The sequence below is a fragment of the Muntiacus reevesi genome, chromosome 3 (genome assembly GCF_963930625.1).
Source record: "Muntiacus reevesi chromosome 3, mMunRee1.1, whole genome shotgun sequence".
Lineage (NCBI taxonomy): Eukaryota > Metazoa > Chordata > Mammalia > Artiodactyla > Cervidae > Muntiacus > Muntiacus reevesi.
In genome coordinates, this window is record NC_089251.1 from 190,430,462 (window position 1) to 190,449,424 (window position 18,963).

Genomic DNA, 18,963 nt, shown 5'->3' on the forward strand with positions numbered 1-18,963 from the left:
AGGAGAAGGGGACAACAGAGGATGAGAAGACTGGATGGCATCACCAATTCAATGGATGTGGGTTTGGGTGGACTCCGGGAATTGATGATGGACAGGGAGGCCTGGCGTGCTGAATTCATGGGATCGCAAAGAGTCAGACATGACTGAGTGACTGAACTGAACTGAACTGAGAACTTATTGGAAGCCCAAGAAGTATTTTTTCTAAGGCAAAAAAAGATGTCTAATGCAAGGAGTTAAAACCGATATATATACATACAATATAAATATATAATATATATTATATATGTATATTATACATTATATTAATGATTATATAATAATTATATATTAATGTATGTATATTAATATATTATATATTATATATGCATTATATACATAAATACACACACATATACACACACACACACACACACACACACACACTGGGACTTCTCTGGTAGCTCAGTTGGCAAAGAATCTGTCTGCAGTGCAGGAGACCCCAATTCAATCCCTAGGTTGGGAAGATCCCTTGGAGAAGGAAATGGCAGCCCACTCTAGTATTCTTGCCTGAAGAATCTCATGGTCAGAAGAGCCTGGCAGGCTACAGTCCATGGGTTGCAAGAGTGGTTTAGTAACTAAACCACTATATGTATACGTATATGTATATGTATAACACTTTGGCTGTCCTATGCGGCTTGTGGGATTTGGTTGCCTGACCAGGGATTGAACCCCAACCCTTGGCAATGAAAGCATGGAGTCCTCACCACTGGACTGCCAGGGAATTCCCAAGAGGAGTCTAGTTTTAATAATATAAAAATATTTTTATTTATTATTGGGAGAGAGGAATAGCTACTTTATTCAGAAAGCCAGCAGACTGAGAAGATTAGTGCCCTGCAAATTTTAACTCCTAAATCATACTTCAGTTTAATATTACTATAATATTCCTGTTTATTCTGTTTGTATCTAATCTGAAATAATAATACAGACTCTTAGCAGGTTAGTAATTGCAAGTGTGTTATATTCATGATCGCAAAACCATTTTGATACATTTGTCTGGTCTGAATGACTCAGTGTCTGGAGGCTCATGGTACAGAAGAAAATATGGATTAATTTGATTAATGTTTTGGGTAATTCTGGCACTGTTCTGTGTTTTGGACAACATCATAAGTCATACAGTTCATTGATTCCATATCCTTGGGCTTGAGAATAGATCTTTTTATTCAATGTGCATGTCATTCATTTTATAGAGATGTTATCTATTTGTTCCTAAGTAATTAAATAATTTCACTTATTTTGAGCAAAGTTGAAAAGTAGGGTTAAATTAAGAGGCAAATAAAGTTAAAAAGTTACTCTATATAAGATAAGGTATATAATGATAGAATTTTAGTATTTTCAGACTTCTAATATGGCATCCTCAACTTCAATCTTTGCCCTGTACACATTCCAAGAGAGCCTCACCTGGCTATTTTTTTTTTTTTGACAAAATCCTTTGTCAATCTGCAAAGTAGTATTAATTCACCCAGTGGCATCAATTTGTCTTCTAGCTTTTTTGGTCATCAATTTGTATCAAGCCCCATATCCATCAACAAAACAATTTTTATCTCCATGGACATTCAATCAATTTGATACAGACTGGTCTCAAATGGCAAATGTGCACAAGGGCAAATTTAATAAATGTATACTCAAAACTTAAAAGGCAAAACAAACTGCTCCAGGCAAGTTCAGGTTCTCTGAAGGCAAGAACAGCATAAAGATGGCAGGGAGCAGCTCTAAGTTATTCATGACTAAAGTTCATGAACTAACTGGGCTGTACTGACTAGAACCAAGTAACACATTAGAAACATGGAGGGTATGCTGCCTCACCATCTTTATTCCTTCTGACTCCAGGCTCCATGGAGAGAGAAATGACTAAATCTCTATTTTAATAGCTGCTGTCAAGTATTTTGCCCTGTAGGGCCTATTTCAGCAGTTCCTGGCGGCAAAATACGGCATTTCCCTGATTAAGAGCCATTTTATAACTTGTGTAATTGGCCACAAATCAGGGGAATGTCATAATGTAGCAGGAAAACATTCCCATCTCCGTCAGAGCCTTGGCTTGGATTTCTGGAGGAATTATTACTTGAGTAGTTTGTGGGTTTTCATTACTTTAAATAATGTACTACCTGAAGTACAAAAAAGGACATTTAAACTAATGAACCTTTCTGTCACCTAACACTGGCTGCCACACCTGTCCTTAGATTTCTTTTTCCCTTGGAGAAAAAACTCTTAAAACATAAGATTCTTTTTCCATTTTTATAACACCAGTGTTTGTGGGGAAATAGATTAAGGCAGGGCTGGGAGCAGGGTGAGGAGACTCAGGCATTCACCTCAGGTGTGAAATTCAAAACTCACTGTTCAAGATAAAATGTTTTCATGCAGTATTTTTTTAAATCACATTTAATTCAAAAAAGATCAATATGAGCAAAATATTAAACATTTTCAATAGAAGCAGAATCTAACCCTGCACTTGTGTGGCCGGACCTCTCCCCTCACCCTGATCTCAGCTCTGGGGAGAAAGGCATGATGACCAGTAACGAGGTGACCCGACTCGCCAGGTGAGGAGAGCAGGACTGACTCTACAGCTATTGTTCAGGCTGTGGTGAATGCAGTTTCCTGCATAGGATTATACATATAAGGGGTCATATTTCACCTATGACACGCAATCCAAAGCATTTACTGTCAGAGTGCTATCTATAATGGAGACAAAACGTGTAATTCCATACCAGCCTCTATGGGAAATCAAAGACTATTCATTGAGAGCTTTGGCAAATATAAATGATAAAAATACCTTTTCTTTCTAAGGTTAGTAAAGACAAACATTATTCTTTTATTTAAAAAATATGCTTATTTCCTGAATTGAGATAGTCACTGTGATACTGTACACCAAAATACAAAGCTAAAAAGAAGATCCTGCTACTGTCCTTAAAAAGATGGATGCTAAGCTCATGGCTGTGATGATCTGACAATTCTGTGAGAAAGGGGTGCACAGAGGAGGCATGTAATTCAGATGGGGTGCCAGGCCTCCTGGAGATGATAACACTCGGACTAAATCTTGAAGGTCTGGTAGAAGGTAGTTGGTAGGAAAAAAGGGATGGTGAGGAGTTCCAAAGAGAAGAGTGAACACTGCAGAACGTGGAGGTTTGAAATGGCAGCAAGTTTTCAGAGAACATGAATATCTCAGTAAGGTTGGGGAGCTGGATGCAAGCCAGAAAAGGGGAAGGAATGAGACCAAAGACAGAAACAGCAGGCAATTACATGAGAACAGGAGATATTTGAATGAAATAATAAATATAATAACTTATCTAGAATGTGGGCTGTATTGAATTTTTAATGCAAAACCCATGCCATATCAAGGCAGATATTTTATGCACTTTGATCTTTGAATTAGGGATAAAATACACAAAAATGTATTTAGGAGGCAAAAACCTTTTGAGAGATGTGCCCCACTAAATCAAAAGCTGCACAAAGATATTTATACTACATCTGCCTTATTCACTCAATTGTGACTATAATTTCTAAAGTCAAAAAAGGTGGCATTTGATGTTCTTTAAAAGTTGCCATACTTTAAAAATTAAAAGTTCCTCTACTTAAGACACAGATGAAATGATGTTACAGAAATTAGGTTTAAAAATTCTGAAGTCATGCCCAGTACAAAATGACATGTGAAGGCAAAATACAGTAAAACTGATAAGATAGTTTACTTGCACTAAATCTAGATAGTAAAAATAATCATAACAACCACGGTGCAACAATTACATTTTTCCAGTAATCTGATAAAATATCCTACCAATTACAACTACAATTACACTGAAAATAATAATAAAAAGAGATCACACTAACCTTTCACATCATTTGCTAACTTCTTGGCTTCATTAAGAATCCCGAAGCTTTTCTGAAGAGAACCTTTAGCACTTTCCTTTAATGAACCCTGAGGACCTGTTGCCTGTGGGCAGAAAAAGAAGAGTCACATTTCTAAAGCCAAAGCATGAAGGAGTCGAGCTACCCTGCAGGGAGTTGGTACACCGCTTACCCTTAGGAAAGCATTCTGAACTACGTATGCAGAATAATACATTATCAGCATGTATTTGTGATTAAAGTGAGGAGATGAGAAGAAAGTCTAGAAGAGAACCTTGGGAATCCCAACATTTATTTAAAGGCAGGTACAGAAAGTGGGGCTGGCAAGGTGGTTGAGATTCCAGAAAGGACAAAGAGAACCCAGGAGAGCATGATATCAGAAATTGAGAGACACAGAAGTGGCTCAGAGCGCGGTGACTGGCAGCGCTGCATGGCCGTAACTGGTCAGGACTGTCCAGCGCTGTCAAACGGCCAAGCAGACTGAGAACTAAGCGCATCCTTGGCTTGATCCCTAAGCACGTCTCATTCCAGCTGTGAGATAAGTGGAGGAAGCATCTCCTGTCCCCGAGGTGTTGAAATGAGGAAGAACAGTGTTCCTCTTCTGAAGGTATCTCCAAGAATTGGGCAAAATAAAACCTTCTAAATGACAGTCTCTGAGCCACAATCATCTCCTAGCAAAGATGGATTTGTTGAGGCTTGAACTAAGAGAGGTGTCACAAAGATAATAGAGTGAGATGGGAAAGGATTGCTTAAAGTAAATGTTTAGTTATCTATTTTAACAATGTTTGCACTTCAAGAGTCATTACATACCAAAAGATAAACCAAATAGGGTCTTACAAATTTAGATCTTATAAATTCTAAATTGGAAGAGTATTTCAGAGTGTAAGAAAAGCTAGCGAATGCTAAATACTTACTGTTGAAGTTATAAATCTGAACTCAGGTTAGCCCAGATATAATACTCTTTACCTACATTTCCAGTGGTTTAATAACATTTTTTATCATACTATTTGAACACTAAACTAGGAGAGATTACAGATTGCTACTGTTGTGGTAAAATTTATTTTAAGGTGTTATTTCAACAGCTTTCACTTAAATAATCTATTGCTGGGGGGGAGGAGCCAAGATGGCGGAGGAGTAGGACGGAGAGACCACTTTCTCTCCTAGAAATTCATCAAAAAAATAACTGAACGCAGAGCAAACTTCACAAAACAACTTCTGATCGCTAGCTGAGGTCATCAGGCACCCAGAAAAGCAGCCCATTGTCTTCGAAAGGAGGTAGGACAAAATATAAAAGATAAAAAGCGAAACAAAAGAGCTAAGGACGGAGATCCGTCCCGGGAAGGGACTTAATAGAGGACGTTCCCAGACACCAGGAAACCCTCGCACTGGCGGGCCTGGGGGAAGTGTTGGAATCTCAAGAGTTTGAATCTGACTGGGAGGGATAGAATAAATAAAACCCACAGATTACGAGCCTAAAAGCAACTCCCAGCAGAAAAGTACCCCAGACGCCCGCATCCGCAACCAGCAAGTGGGGGCGGATCGGAGAGGAGCGGGTGGCATTACTTGGGGCAGGGTCCGGGCCTGAGCGCCCTGAGGACAATCAGAGGGAGCTTTTGTGAGTTGCCAGCTTGAACTGTGGGACAGCAAGAGAGAGAGAAAATTAACCGGCCCGAACACACTGCCGGCCGTTTGCAGAACAAAGGGACCGAGATTCTGGGCGGCCAAAGTCCGCCGGGAGGGTCGCGGCGAGACGGAGGGCGCGGGCGCCCGACCGGCGCGGGCGGGAACTGGGGCTGGGGACGCGGAGGGCAGAGGGCGCGCACGCCCGACTGGCGCCGGCGGGGACTGAGACTCGGACCGCGCAGGGCAGAAGACGCGCCGCACCCGGGGAGAGAGCGCCCGTCAAGCGCCTGGCTGCCTGGGCCGCTCGGGCGGCGAGGGGACGGAGCGCGGGCCCAGCTTTGTGTGCGGCGCTTTTGTGAATCGCCCGAGGGCTGGAGCCGCGCGCAGTGTGGCCGCGCGCTTCAGACAGAACAGCCCGGAGCCTGAGCAGCGCAGACCGAGAAAAAAGCGCAAGGCTCTCCCGGGAGCGCCGGCCCCTCCCCGCACGGCCCCTCCCCACACAGCCCCTCCCCGCAGCGCGACGGAACTAGCTACCTGAATAAGAATCCACCTCCGCCCCCTGTGTCAGGGCGGAAATTAGACGCGGAAGAGACCGGCAACAGAACCCAAATAAACAAAGGGAACCGCTTCAGAAGGGACCGGTGCAACAGATTAAAATCCCTGAAGAAACCACCGACTGACTACACTGGAAGGGCCTGTAGATATCGAGAAGTGTAAGCTGGAACGAGGAGCTATCTGAAGCTGAGCCGAACCCACACTGACCGCAACAGCTCCAGAGAAATTCCTAGATATATTTTTTCTTTTTCTTTTCTTTTTCTTTTTTTTTTTTTTTAAGTAAGGAAAAAAAAAAAAATTTTTTTTTTCTTTTTTCTTGGTTCTCTTTTATTTTCCTTTAAAAATTCCTTATTACTCCCCCATTACTCCTTAACTTTCATAGATTTTTACAATTTTTTTTAATTAGGCAAAACAATTTTTTTTCTCTTTCTTTTTTCTTTTTTTTCTTTTTCTTCTTTTTCTTCTTTTTTTTCTGTTCTTTTTTCTTCTTCTCTTCTATTTTCTTTTTCTTTTTCTCTTATTTCTTTTAAAGCCCTCTAGCACTCCTTTTACGACGCCTTAATTTTCATTTTCAATCCACTATAACCTTACAGAAGAAAGGGAAAAAAAAAAAAAAAGAAGAAGAAGAGAAGCCCTATTTTTATACCAAACTTCATATATATTTCTAAAATTTCTTTTGTGTGTTTTGGTTTTTGTTTTTAATATAGTATTTTTAAGAGTCTAACCTCTACTCTAGATTTTTAATTTTTGTTTTTCAGTATATGATATAAATTGTGAACATTTAAGAATCCAATATTCAGCTCCCATTTTTATTCACGAGTGTGTTGATTATTCTCTCCCAATCTTGACTCTGTTTTCTACCTCAGAACACCTCTATTTCCTCCTTTCCCCTTCTCTTCCCAATCCAATTCTGTGAATCTTTGTGGGTGTCTGGGCTACGGAGAACACTCTGGGATCAGACAACTTCGTAGATCTGTCTCTCTCCTCTTGAGTCCCCCTCTTTCTCCTCCTGCCCATCTCTATCTCCCTCCTCCCTCTCCTCTTCTCCATGTAACTCGGTGAACCACTCTGGGTATCCCTAACGGGGGAGAAACTTTCCACCATTAACATAGAAGTTTTATTATCAGTGCTGTATAGTTGGAGAAGTCCTGAGACTACAGGAAGAATAAAACTGAAATCCAGAAGCAGGAGACTTAAGCCCAAAACCTGAGAACACCAGAAAACTCCTGACTACATGGATCTTTAAGTAATAAGTGACCGTACAAAAGCCTCCATACCTGCACCGAAACCAACCACCACCCAAGAGCCAATAAGTTTTAGAGCACGACATACCACGCAAATTCTCCAGCAACGCAGGAACATTGCCCTGAACGTCAATATACAGACAGCCCAAGGTCACACCTAACACATAGACCCATCTCAAAACTCATTACTGGGCACTCCATTGCTATCCAAAGAGAAGAAATCAAGATCCGCATACCAGAACACTGACGCAAGCTTCGCTAATCAGGAAACCTTGACAAGCCAATCGTCTAACCCCACCCACTGGGTAAAACCTCCACAATAAAAAGGAACCACAGACCTGCAGAATACAGAAAGCCCACTCCAGACACAGCAATCTAAACAAGATGAAAAGGCAGAGAAATACCCAACAGGTAAAGGAACATGAAAAAAGCCCACCAAGTCAAACAAAAGAGGAGGAGATAGGGAATCTACCTGAAAAAGAATTTAGAATAATGATAATAAAAATGATCCAAAATCTTGAAAGCAAAATGGAGGTACAGATAAATAGCCTGGAGACAAAGATTGAAAAGATGCAAGAAATGTTTAATAAAGATCTAGAAGAAATAAAAAAGAGTCAATTAAAAATGAATAATGCAATGAATGAGATCAAAAACACTCTGGAGGGAACCAAGAGTAGAATAACGGAGACAGAAGATAGGATAAGTGAGGTAGAAGATAAAATGGTGGAAATAAATGAAGCAGAGAGGAAAAAAGAAAAAAGGATCAAAAGAAATGAGGACAACCTCAGGGACCTCTGGGACAATGTGAAACGCCCCAACATTCGAATCATAGGAGTCCCAGAAGAAGAAGACAAAAAGAAAGGCCATGAGAAAATACTCGAGGAGATAATAGCTGAGAACTTCCCTAAAATGGGGAAGGAAATAGCCACCCAAGTCCAAGAAACCCAGAGAGTCCCAAACAAGATAAACCCAAGGCGAAACACTCCAAGACACATATTAATCAAATTAACAAAGATCAAACACAAAGAACAAATACTAAAAGCAGCAAGGGAGAAACAACAAATAACACACAAAGGGATTCCTATAAGGATAACAGCTGATCTATCAATAGAAACCCTCCAGGCCAGAAGGGAATGGCAGGACATACTGAAAGTAATGAAAGAGAATAACCTACAACCTAGATTACTGTACCCAGCAAGGATCTCATTCAGATATGAAGGAGAATTCAAAAGCTTTACAGACAAGCAAAAGCTGAGAGAATTCAGCACCACCAAACCAGCTCTTCAACAAATGCTAAAGGATCTTCTCTAGACAGGAAATGCAGAAAGGTTGTATAAACGTGAACCCAAAACAACAAAGTAAATGACAATGGGACCACACCTATCAATAATTACCTTAAACGTAAATGGGTTGAATGCCCCAACCAAAAGACAAAGATTGGCTGAATGGATACAAAAACAAGACCCCTATATATGCTGTCTACAAGAGACCCACCTCAAAACAAGGGACACATACAGACTGAAAGTGAAGGGCTGGAAAAAAATATTTCACGCAAACGGAGACCAAAAGAAAGCAGGAGTCGCAATACTCATATCAGATAAAATAGACTTCCAAATAAAGGATGTGAAAAGAGACAAAGAAGGACACTACATAATGATCAAAGGATCAATCCAAGAAGAAGATATAACAATTATAAATATATATGCACCCAACATAGGAGCACCGCAATATGTACGGCAAACACTAACGAGTATGAAAGAGGAAATTAATAGTAACACAATAATAGTGGGAGACTTTAATACCCCACTCACAACCATGGATAGATCAACTAAACAGAAAATCAACAAGGAAACACAAACCTTAAATGATACAATGGACCAGCTAGACCTAATTGATATCTATAGGACATTTCACCCCAAAACAATCAACTTCACCTTTTTCTCAAGTGCACACGGAACCTTCTCCAGAATAGATCACATCCTGGGCCATAAATCTGGTCTTGGAAAATTCAAAAAAATTGACATCATTCCAGTCATCTTTTCTGACCACAGTGCAGTAAGATTAGATCTCAATTACAGGAAAAAAATTGTTAAAAATTCCAACATATGGAGGCTAAATAACACGCTTCTGAATAACCAACAAATCATAGAAGAAATCAAAAAAGAAATCAAAGTATGTATAGAAATAAATGAAAATGAAAACACAACAACCCAAAACCTATGGGACACTGTAAAAGCAGTGCTAAGGGGAAGGTTCATAGCATTACAGGCACACATCAAGAAACAAGAAAAAAGCCAAATAAATAACCTAACTCTACACCTAAAGCAATTAGAGAAGGAAGAAATGAAGAACCCCAGGGTTAGCAGAAGGAAAGAAATCTTAAAAATCAGGGCAGAAATAAATGCAAAAGAAACTAAAGAGACCATAGCAAAAATCAACAAAGCTAAAAGCTGGTTTTTTGAAAAAATAAACAAAATTGACAAACCATTAGCAAGACTCATTAAGAAACAAAGAGAGAAGAACCAAATTAACAAAATAAGAAATGAAAAGGGTGAGATCACAACAGACAACACTGAAATCCAAAGGATCATAAGAGACTACTACCAGCAGCTCTATGCCAATAAAATGGACAACTTGGATGAAATGGACAAATTCTTAGAAAAGTATAACTTTCCAAAACTGAACCAGGAAGAAATAGAAGATCTTAACAGAGTCATCACAAGCAAGGAAATCGAAACTGTAATCAGAAATCTTCCAGCAAACAAAAGCCCAGGACCAGATGGCTTCACAGCTGAATTCTACCAAAAATTTAGAGAAGAGCTAACACCTATCTTACTCAAACTCTTCCAGAAAATTGCAGAAGAAGGTAAACTTCCAAACTCATTCTATGAGGCCACCATCACCCTAATTCCAAAACCAGACAAAGATGCCACAAAAAAAGAAAACTACAGGCCAATATCACTGATGAACATAGATGTAAAAATCCTTAACAAAATCCTAGCAAACAGAATCCAACAACATATTAAAAAAATCATACACCATGACCAAGTGGGCTTTATCCCAGGAATGCAAGGATTCTTTAATATCCGCAAATCAATCAACGTAATACACCACATTAACAAATTGAAAGATAAAAACCATATGATTATCTCAATAGATGCAGAGAAAGCCTTTGACAAAATTCAACACTCATTTATGATTAAAACTCTCCAGAAAGCAGGAATAGAAGGAACATACCTCAACATAATAAAAGCTATATATGACAAACCCACAGCAAGCATCACCCTCAATGGTGAAAAATTGAAAGCATTTCCTCTGAAATCAGGAACAAGACAAGGATGCCCACTCTCACCACTACTATTCAACATAGTGTTGGAAGTTTTGGCCACAGCAATCAGAGCAGAAAAAGACATAAAAGGAATCCATATAGGAAAAGAAGAAGTGAAACTCTCGCTGTTTGCAGATGACATGATCCTCTACATAGAAAACCCTAAAGACTCTTCCAGAAAATTATTAGAGCTAATCAATGAATATAGTAAAGTTGCAGGATATAAAATTAACACACAGAAATCCCTTGCATTCCTATACACTAACAATGAAAAAACAGAAAGAGGAATTAAGGAAACAATACCATTCACCATTGCAACAAAAAGAATAAAATACTTAGGAGTATATCTACCTAAAGAAACAAAAGACCTATACATAGAAAACTATAAAACACTGATGAAAGAAATCAAAGAGGACACAAACAGATGGAGAAACATACCGTGCTCATGGATTGGAAGAATCAATATTATCAAAATGGCTATTCTACCCAAAGCAATCTATAGATTCAATGCAATCCCTATCAAGTTACCAACGGTATTTTTCACAGAACTAGAACAAATAATTTCACAATTTGTATGGAAATACAAAAAACCTCGAATAGCCAAAGTAATCTTGAGAAAGAAGAATGGAACTGGAGGAATCAACCTGCCTGACTTCAGACTCTACTACAAAGCCACAGTCATCAAGACAGTATGGTACTGGCACAAAGACAGAAATATAGATCAATGGAATAGAATAGAAAGCCCAGAGATAAATCCACGAACATATGGACACCTCATCTTTGACAAAGGAGGCAAGGATATACAATGGAAAAAAGACAATCTCTTTAACAAGTGGTGCTGGGAAAACTGGTCAACCACTTGTAAAAGAATGAAACTAGAACACTTTCTAACACCATACACAAAAATAAACTCAAAATGGATTAAAGATCTAAATGTAAGACCAGAAACTATAAAACTCCTAGAGGAGAACATAGGCAAAACACTCTCCGACATAAATCACAGCAAGATCTTCTATGACCCACCTCCCAGAATATTGGAAATAAAAGCAAAAATAAACAAATGGGACCTAATGAAAATTAAAAGCTTTTGCACAACAAAGGAAACTGTAAGTAAGGTGAAAAGACAGCCCTCAGATTGGGAGAAAATAATAACAAATGAGGAAACAGACAAAGGATTAATCTCAAAAATATACAAGCAACTCCTGAAGCTCAATTCCAGAAAAATAAACGACCCAATCAAAAAATGGGCCAAAGAACTAAACAGACATTTCTCCAAAGAAGACATACAGATGGCTAACAAACACATGAAAAGATGCTCAACATCACTCATCATCAGAGAAATGCAAATCAAAACCACAATGAGGTACCATTACACGCCAGTCAGGATGGCTGCTATCCAAAAGTCTACAAGCAATAAATGCTGGAGAGGGTGTGGAGAAAAGGGAACCCTCTTACACTGTTGGTGGGAATGCAAACTAGTACAGCCACTATGGAAAACAGTGTGGAGATTTCTTAAAAAACTGGAAATAGAACTGCCATATGACCCAGCAATACCACTTCTGGGCATACACACTGAGGAATCCAGATCTGAAAGAGACACGTGCACCCCAATGTTCATTGCAGCACTGTTTATAATAGCCAGGACATGGAAGCAACCCAGATGCCCATCAGCAGATGAATGGATAAGGAAGCTGTGGTACATATACACCATGGAATATTACTCAGCCGTTAAAAAGAATTCATTTGAATCAGTTCTAATGAGATGGATGAAACTGGAGCCCATTATACAGAGTGAAGTAAGCCAGAAAGATAAAGAACATTACAGTATACTAACACATATATACGGAATTTAGATAGATGGTGGCGATAACCCTATATGCAAAACAGAAAAAGAGACACAGAAGTACAGAACAGACTTTTGAACTCTGGGGGAGAACGTGAGGGTGGGATGTTTTGAAAGAACAGCATGTATACTATCTATGGTGAAACGGACCACCAGCCCAGGTGGGATACATGAGTCAGGTGCTCGGGCCTGGTGCACTGGGAGGACCCTGAGGAGTCGGGCGGGGAGGGAGGTGGGAGGGGGGATCGGGATGGGGAATACGTGTAACTATATGGCTGATCCATATCAATGTATGACAAAACCCACTGAAATGTTGTAAAGTGATTGGCCTCCAACTAATAAAATAATATTTAAAAAAAAAAAAAAAAATAATCTATTGCTTATAAAATAGATTGATTAAATAATACTATGATATCTACAAAAGGCCACATTGGAAACATCTACATAAACAAAAAGAATCTGTGCATTTATATCTAGCCTTTGCAAAAAGAGCTGCCTGATAACTCTGACAAATTATGCTGTGGGAAGTGGACACTCTCTTCAATTGAGAATACAGAAATTCTTGGTCCTATGGTGTCTGTGGGGAATTAGATACAGTAACGTCATTTAAGTGTCATTTATTTTGAAAAAAAGGTAAGAGTGTCAATATCAATGGCACAAATCCAATGTACCCTACTCAAAAAAATAGACCTCCATTACCCACTCAGCTCATATAGAAGCTTCATATAGAATTGTTCCAAATTTATATGCCATTCTTACTCCCTTGGTTACAGGTTTCCTGAATCAAAACAGATTACAGAAAGGAAATTACAAAGAAAGAAGAATGAAAATTCTCTAAATAAGCACATGAAAGCAGCCGAAGTGACAGATGACAAAGTGACAATGAGGAAATTACACCAACTTGGAGACTGTTTAAATCTCAGCAATCCAAATCTATTTGGATAAGGATGAAACAGGCTTCAGTAGATGCCAATATTGACAATGATGATCCTGAGCCATCAGGATAACACGGCTCATTCATAATACTAGATGGAGCTAGACAAAGCAATCAAGCAAGGGAGCAAGCTTTCCCCAGAGTCTTAAGGTATGAATTCCTTTCTACAGGAACATGGTCTGGTGAGAATCTAACAACTAATATTTTACAGCTGATCTTGAATATGCAAAGGAGGCAAAGGGATAAAGGAGGGAGAGAGAGTTGACTTGCTATGCATAAGAAAATTAATGAAATGACATGAGAGAGAAAAGAAGGGCCGGACAACATGAAAAAAGGCTAAAGTCTGAGCTGTGGAAATTCAGAGGGACTAGGAAGAGTGATGGGCAATAATCACTGTTTTCTACTTTATTACACTTTTCAACAGTTTCAGTGAGGTATAAATAATCTTACCATATTTAAATTTTGCAATTTGATAAGCTTTGACACACCCATGAAACCGTCAAACAATTGAGGTAGAGAACATACTCATCATTTCTTTTCATACCCTCCCTCCCACTCCTCATCCTTTCTTATCTCCACATAAGCACTGCTCTGGTTTCCAAAACTTTTAGTTTGTATTTTATGGACTTTTATATAATTGAATCATCCAGTATGTAGTACTCTTTTTGCTTGTTTGGCTTCTTTCATTCAGGGTAATTATTTTGACATTTATCCATGTTGTGTGTGTATCAAGATGTGATCTTTTTTTAATTTACATAGATACATGTGTGTGTTCCATTGCTCAGTCATGTCCAACTCTTTGTGGCCCCATGACTATAGCTTGCCAGGTTCCTCTGTCCATGGAAGTTTTTCCAGGCAAGAGTACTGGAGTGGGTTGCCATCTCCCACTCCAGGGGCTCTTCCTGACCCAGGGTTCGAGCTGCAATATCTTGCGTTTCCCACACTGGTAGGTGGATTCTTTATTACTGTACCACCTGGGAAGTCCCACATGGAGATGCCCCAGTCTCTTTATTCATTCACTTCTTGATGGACATTTGGATTATATCAGCTTTGGCTATTCTAAACAGAGTCGCTATTAACATTTGTATACAAATCTTTGTATGAACATATGATGATTTCTCTTGGAATGAAAGACCTCTAAGTGGCGTGGCTAGACTATTTGGTGGATATATGTTTACGCTTTTAAGAAACAATCAACATGCTTTTCAAATTATTTGTACTATTTTTAATCCTCACTAGAAGTGGGTAAGAGTTACAAATGTAACTATATCCTTGTCACTACTTGATATAGTCGGTCTTTTAAGATTTTAGACATTCTAATGGTGTGTACAACATTTGGGTTTTAATTTGCATTTTCCTTGCAACTAATTATGCTGAGTGTCTTTTCATGTTCTTTTCACCATCTTCTTTGGCTCTGTCTGTTAAAATTTTTTGTACAAGTTTTTATTGGGTTATTTGTTCTTAGTGAGTTTTGAAAGATATTTATGTATCATATGGATACAAACCCTTCATCAGACATGTAATTTGCAAATACATTCTTCTAATTTGTAGATTATCTTAATAAATGGTTCTATGTTTTAACATTGTCAGAATTTTTCTATCTAGGTTTATGAGGGATATTGGTCTATAATTTTCTTTTTTTTTTTCATAATGTCTTTGGTTTGTATCATAGTAATACTGGCATTATGGAATGACTCGGACATATTTCCTCCTCTTCAATACTCTGAAGAATTAATTACTTCTTTATTAAATGCTTGATAGATTCACCAGTGAAATCATTTGGAACTGAATTGTGTGTGGTGTTTGTGTGTGTGTGTGTGCGCGCACGTGCATGTGTGGATGTATGTAAGGGTTTTAAAATACAAATTTAATTCTTTAATAAGTATAGGGCAAAGAAGCACTCCAAAATAGTAAAGAGCTGATGGCATACAGCGACATACCAACAGTGCAGGTTTAAAAGACAAGTCTTTCATGTGATGACAGAATGGAAAAGACTAACATGATATGGGTGAAGAGAACTGCTTCAGTGTGTTGGAATCTGGAGATTTCCTTTTCCAACACTGCTTAGTAAGTCACTGAAGCACATCAACAATATCAGGGCTGTTGATGAAGCAGCATTTTCCAAGCTAATTATACTTCATACATATTTATAAGCACCGCATCTGAGTTTCTGAGCCGTTGTCTACAGCATATGTGAAATATAAATGAGGTTCTTAGAGTTGCAAGATATTTTGTTTCCTGCCTTTTAGAGATTGTATTTTTATAAATAAGTTATTCTCTATGTATATATACATATATATATATATATATATAAATATAAATTACCTAAAATCTTTTATTACATCACACAAAATAGGATCTAGTAATATATGTAGGTTGCTACATGTTTTGTTAGCTAATAAATCATTTATGGAAAATGTGAGATAATTTAAATCATTAGAGAAGGAAAAATACAAGAAAAAACCTGATAAAGTCTACAAAGATTTAACAGAGGCTTGGCACTTAATTGGCTTTTAATACATGTTAGTTTTCTTCTTTCTACTATTTGTTAAATATTCATAGTGACTTGCTAAGGCACCATGTCATTGATTAATAGATGAACGAATCGATTGGTTTACCCAATAAAAATTTATAGCTCGTTCAAGGAGAAGGAAATGGCAACCCACCCCAGTACTCTTGCCTGGAGAATCCCATGGACAGAGGAGCCTGGTAGACTGCAGTCCATGAGGTCGCTAAGAGTACGACATGATTGAGCGACTTCACTTTCACTTTTCACTTTCATGCATTGGAGAAGGAAATGGCAACTCACTCCAGTGTTCTTGCCTGGAGAATCCAGGGACAGAGGGGCCTGGTGGGCTTCCGTCTATGGGGTCACACAGAGTTAGACACGACTGAAGCGATTTAGCGGCAGCAGCAGCAGCAGCAGCAGCTCTTTCAAGCACTGGAGTAAGCTCTGATATTCACAGACAGAATGACTGCCTTCTCTAACAGAAGTGCAGTGGAGTGGTGCAGTGCAGTGGCAAAATTCCTTATACAGAAAATGATTACTGCCACAATGGAGCATGGGAATATCTAGGTGTGTGCTGTCAGAGGAGGCGCTCTTAGGGAAGAAGATGTGAAGGTGAGACCTGAAGTTAAATTTATCAGGATGGGAAACCCACAAGTGACTGATTTATTATTTAAATAAGCAAATTTTAAAGTTATTGCTTGTATGTGTTTCTATATTCTTATTATTTTTCTAAGTGGCCTTCTTTATTAGAGAGAAATTTCCTGAATTCATTGAAAAAGTTGGCACTAAGGAGAGACGTATAATTGTTGTTTGTTTTTGTTTTCTATAGAAAATACTAGCTGAAGATTCATCAGCATTGTATATAACTTATTTTGTTATGAAATAATTTATTTTAGAAGACAAGTCTTGTACATTTCCAAAGGGGATAATTTGTCAAGATAATATGTGACTTAGATGACTATAAACTTAAAATCTTTTTAATAAAGAAAGCTGTCCAAAATGTGCAGAGGTATATGTAAGGACTGGTAATTAGCCGCAATGTGTTTATGTAAAATATATGTCAGAAAAAATTTATATTTGGGCATGTTAGATTGTTGTTAAAAATTAGGGAGAAATTTCTTACTATAAGAAAACAAATTCTTAGAAAAAATGGTGGGTCTAGTCTTGTATACATTTTAAAAGATACAACTTTTGAGAATATTGAAAAAATGTATGTGATGCTAATTAGATATATTAAGCTATAAAAACAGTTATGCAAAAGTTATCCATTTGTACAAAAACCATCTGTACAGGAAATGATATGGACAGATAAACAATATTATAAAAGTGATCGTGGTTAGTGAGATTATACACATTTTAGATTTTCTTCCTTTTGCTTGTCTGTATTTCCTATTTTTGTATAATGGATATGAACTGCTTTTGTCATAAAAGATCACTTTCAATTTTAAAATAAGAAAATCACCGTGTATTGATTTTAAATGTGTTTTTAAATAACCTATATTTCAAAAATCTGCAGGATACTAAAATGAAACACTAAATCAAAAATGAGTTCAGAAACAACCCAAAGGAATGACTCTGGTCAAAAATCTGGTGAAAGGCTGTAGATCCTGGCATCACATAATATCCTAAGATGGAACAGGGGTTAAATGAGCCGCTGGAGGACTGAAGGCAACTGAGAAAGGAGACCAAATGATGGAATAGAAAGCCTCCAGAAATTACTCATGAGAATTTAGAATTCACAACTGTGAATTTGCAGCTCGATAACACCAAGAAAGACAATCAAGAGAGAATTTAAAAGTATATTTAGGCTTCTCTGGTCATCTAGTGGTTAAGAATCCAACCGCCAATGCAGGGGACATGAGTTATATCCCTTGTCTGGGAAGATCCCACATGCAGGGGGCAATTAAGTCTGTGGGCCACAACTCCTGAAGCCCATATGCCTAGAGCATGCCTAGAGCCCCGGCTCTGCAGCGGTGAAGAAGAGTCCCCTGTTCCCGGTAACTAGAGAAAGGCCGCAGCAATAAAGATCCAGCACAGTCAAAACTAAATAAATAAATCTTTTAAAAAAAAATAGTATATAGAGTAAACCTGGCTTAAAATTCAACATTCAAAAAACTAAGATCACGGCATCCGGTCCCTTCACTTCATGGTAAAGAAATGGGGAAAAAGTGGAAACAGTGACAAATTTTATTTTCCTGGACTCCAAAATCACTGCAGACAGTGACTGCAGCAATGAAATTAAAAGACGGTTACTCCTTGGAAGAAAAGCTATGACCAACCTAGACAGAGCATGAAAAGGCAGATGCATGACTTTGCCTACGAAGATCCATATAGTCAAAGGTACGGTTTTTCCAGTAGTCATGTATGGATGTGAGAGTTACCATAAGAAGGCTGAGCACTGAAGAATTGATGCTTTTGAACCATGGTGTTGGAGAAGACTCTTGAGAGTCCCTTAAACTGCAAGGAGTTCAAACCAGTCAATCCTAAAGGAATTCAACCTTGAATATTCACTGGAAGGACTAATGCTGAAGCTGAAGCTCCAACACCTTAGCCAACTCATTGGAAAAGACCCCGATGCTGGGAAAGACTGAGGGCAGGAGGAGAAGGGGGTGACAGAGGATGAGATGGTTGGATGGCATCACTGACTCGATGGACACGGGTTTGAGCAAATTCTGGGGGATAGTGAAGAACAGGGAAGCCTGGCGTGCTGCAGTCCACGGGGTTGCCAAGAGTCAGACGTGACTTAGAGACTGGAAAACAACAACAGGTATAGTAACTGAGTGAAACAGGTTTCACCAATGACAGCCTGAGCGCCATCGCTCCAGCGCCTCTGGACGCCGCTGACTGTTGCCATGGAGTGGGACTAGACAAGCTATTGAGGGTGGCATTGGTGGGTACCAATGAGTCTTGATTCTGAGTAAAGACAATGGAGAAATGTCTACTGATTTAGAGACCATCCTTAGAGGGCTTATGCCTTTTTTTCCATTTAATGTCCAGAATCAAACTCAACATGGCAATTTCACTTCCTGATTAGTCCTATATTTATTCCTGTTG

The 18,963-nt window shown here is 38.6% G+C and overlaps 1 protein-coding gene across 1 annotated transcript in view; it reads right to left on the bottom strand.

Annotated features, from left to right (window-relative positions):
* LAMA2 (laminin subunit alpha 2) overlaps positions 1–18,963 on the bottom strand; it is a 673,037-nt gene that overhangs the window by 97,288 nt on the left and 556,786 nt on the right. The window contains exon 41 of the mRNA XM_065931349.1: positions 3,859–3,961. Within this exon, the coding sequence (XP_065787421.1) occupies positions 3,859–3,961 (103 nt within the window). The remainder of the gene's footprint in view (positions 1–3,858; positions 3,962–18,963) is intronic.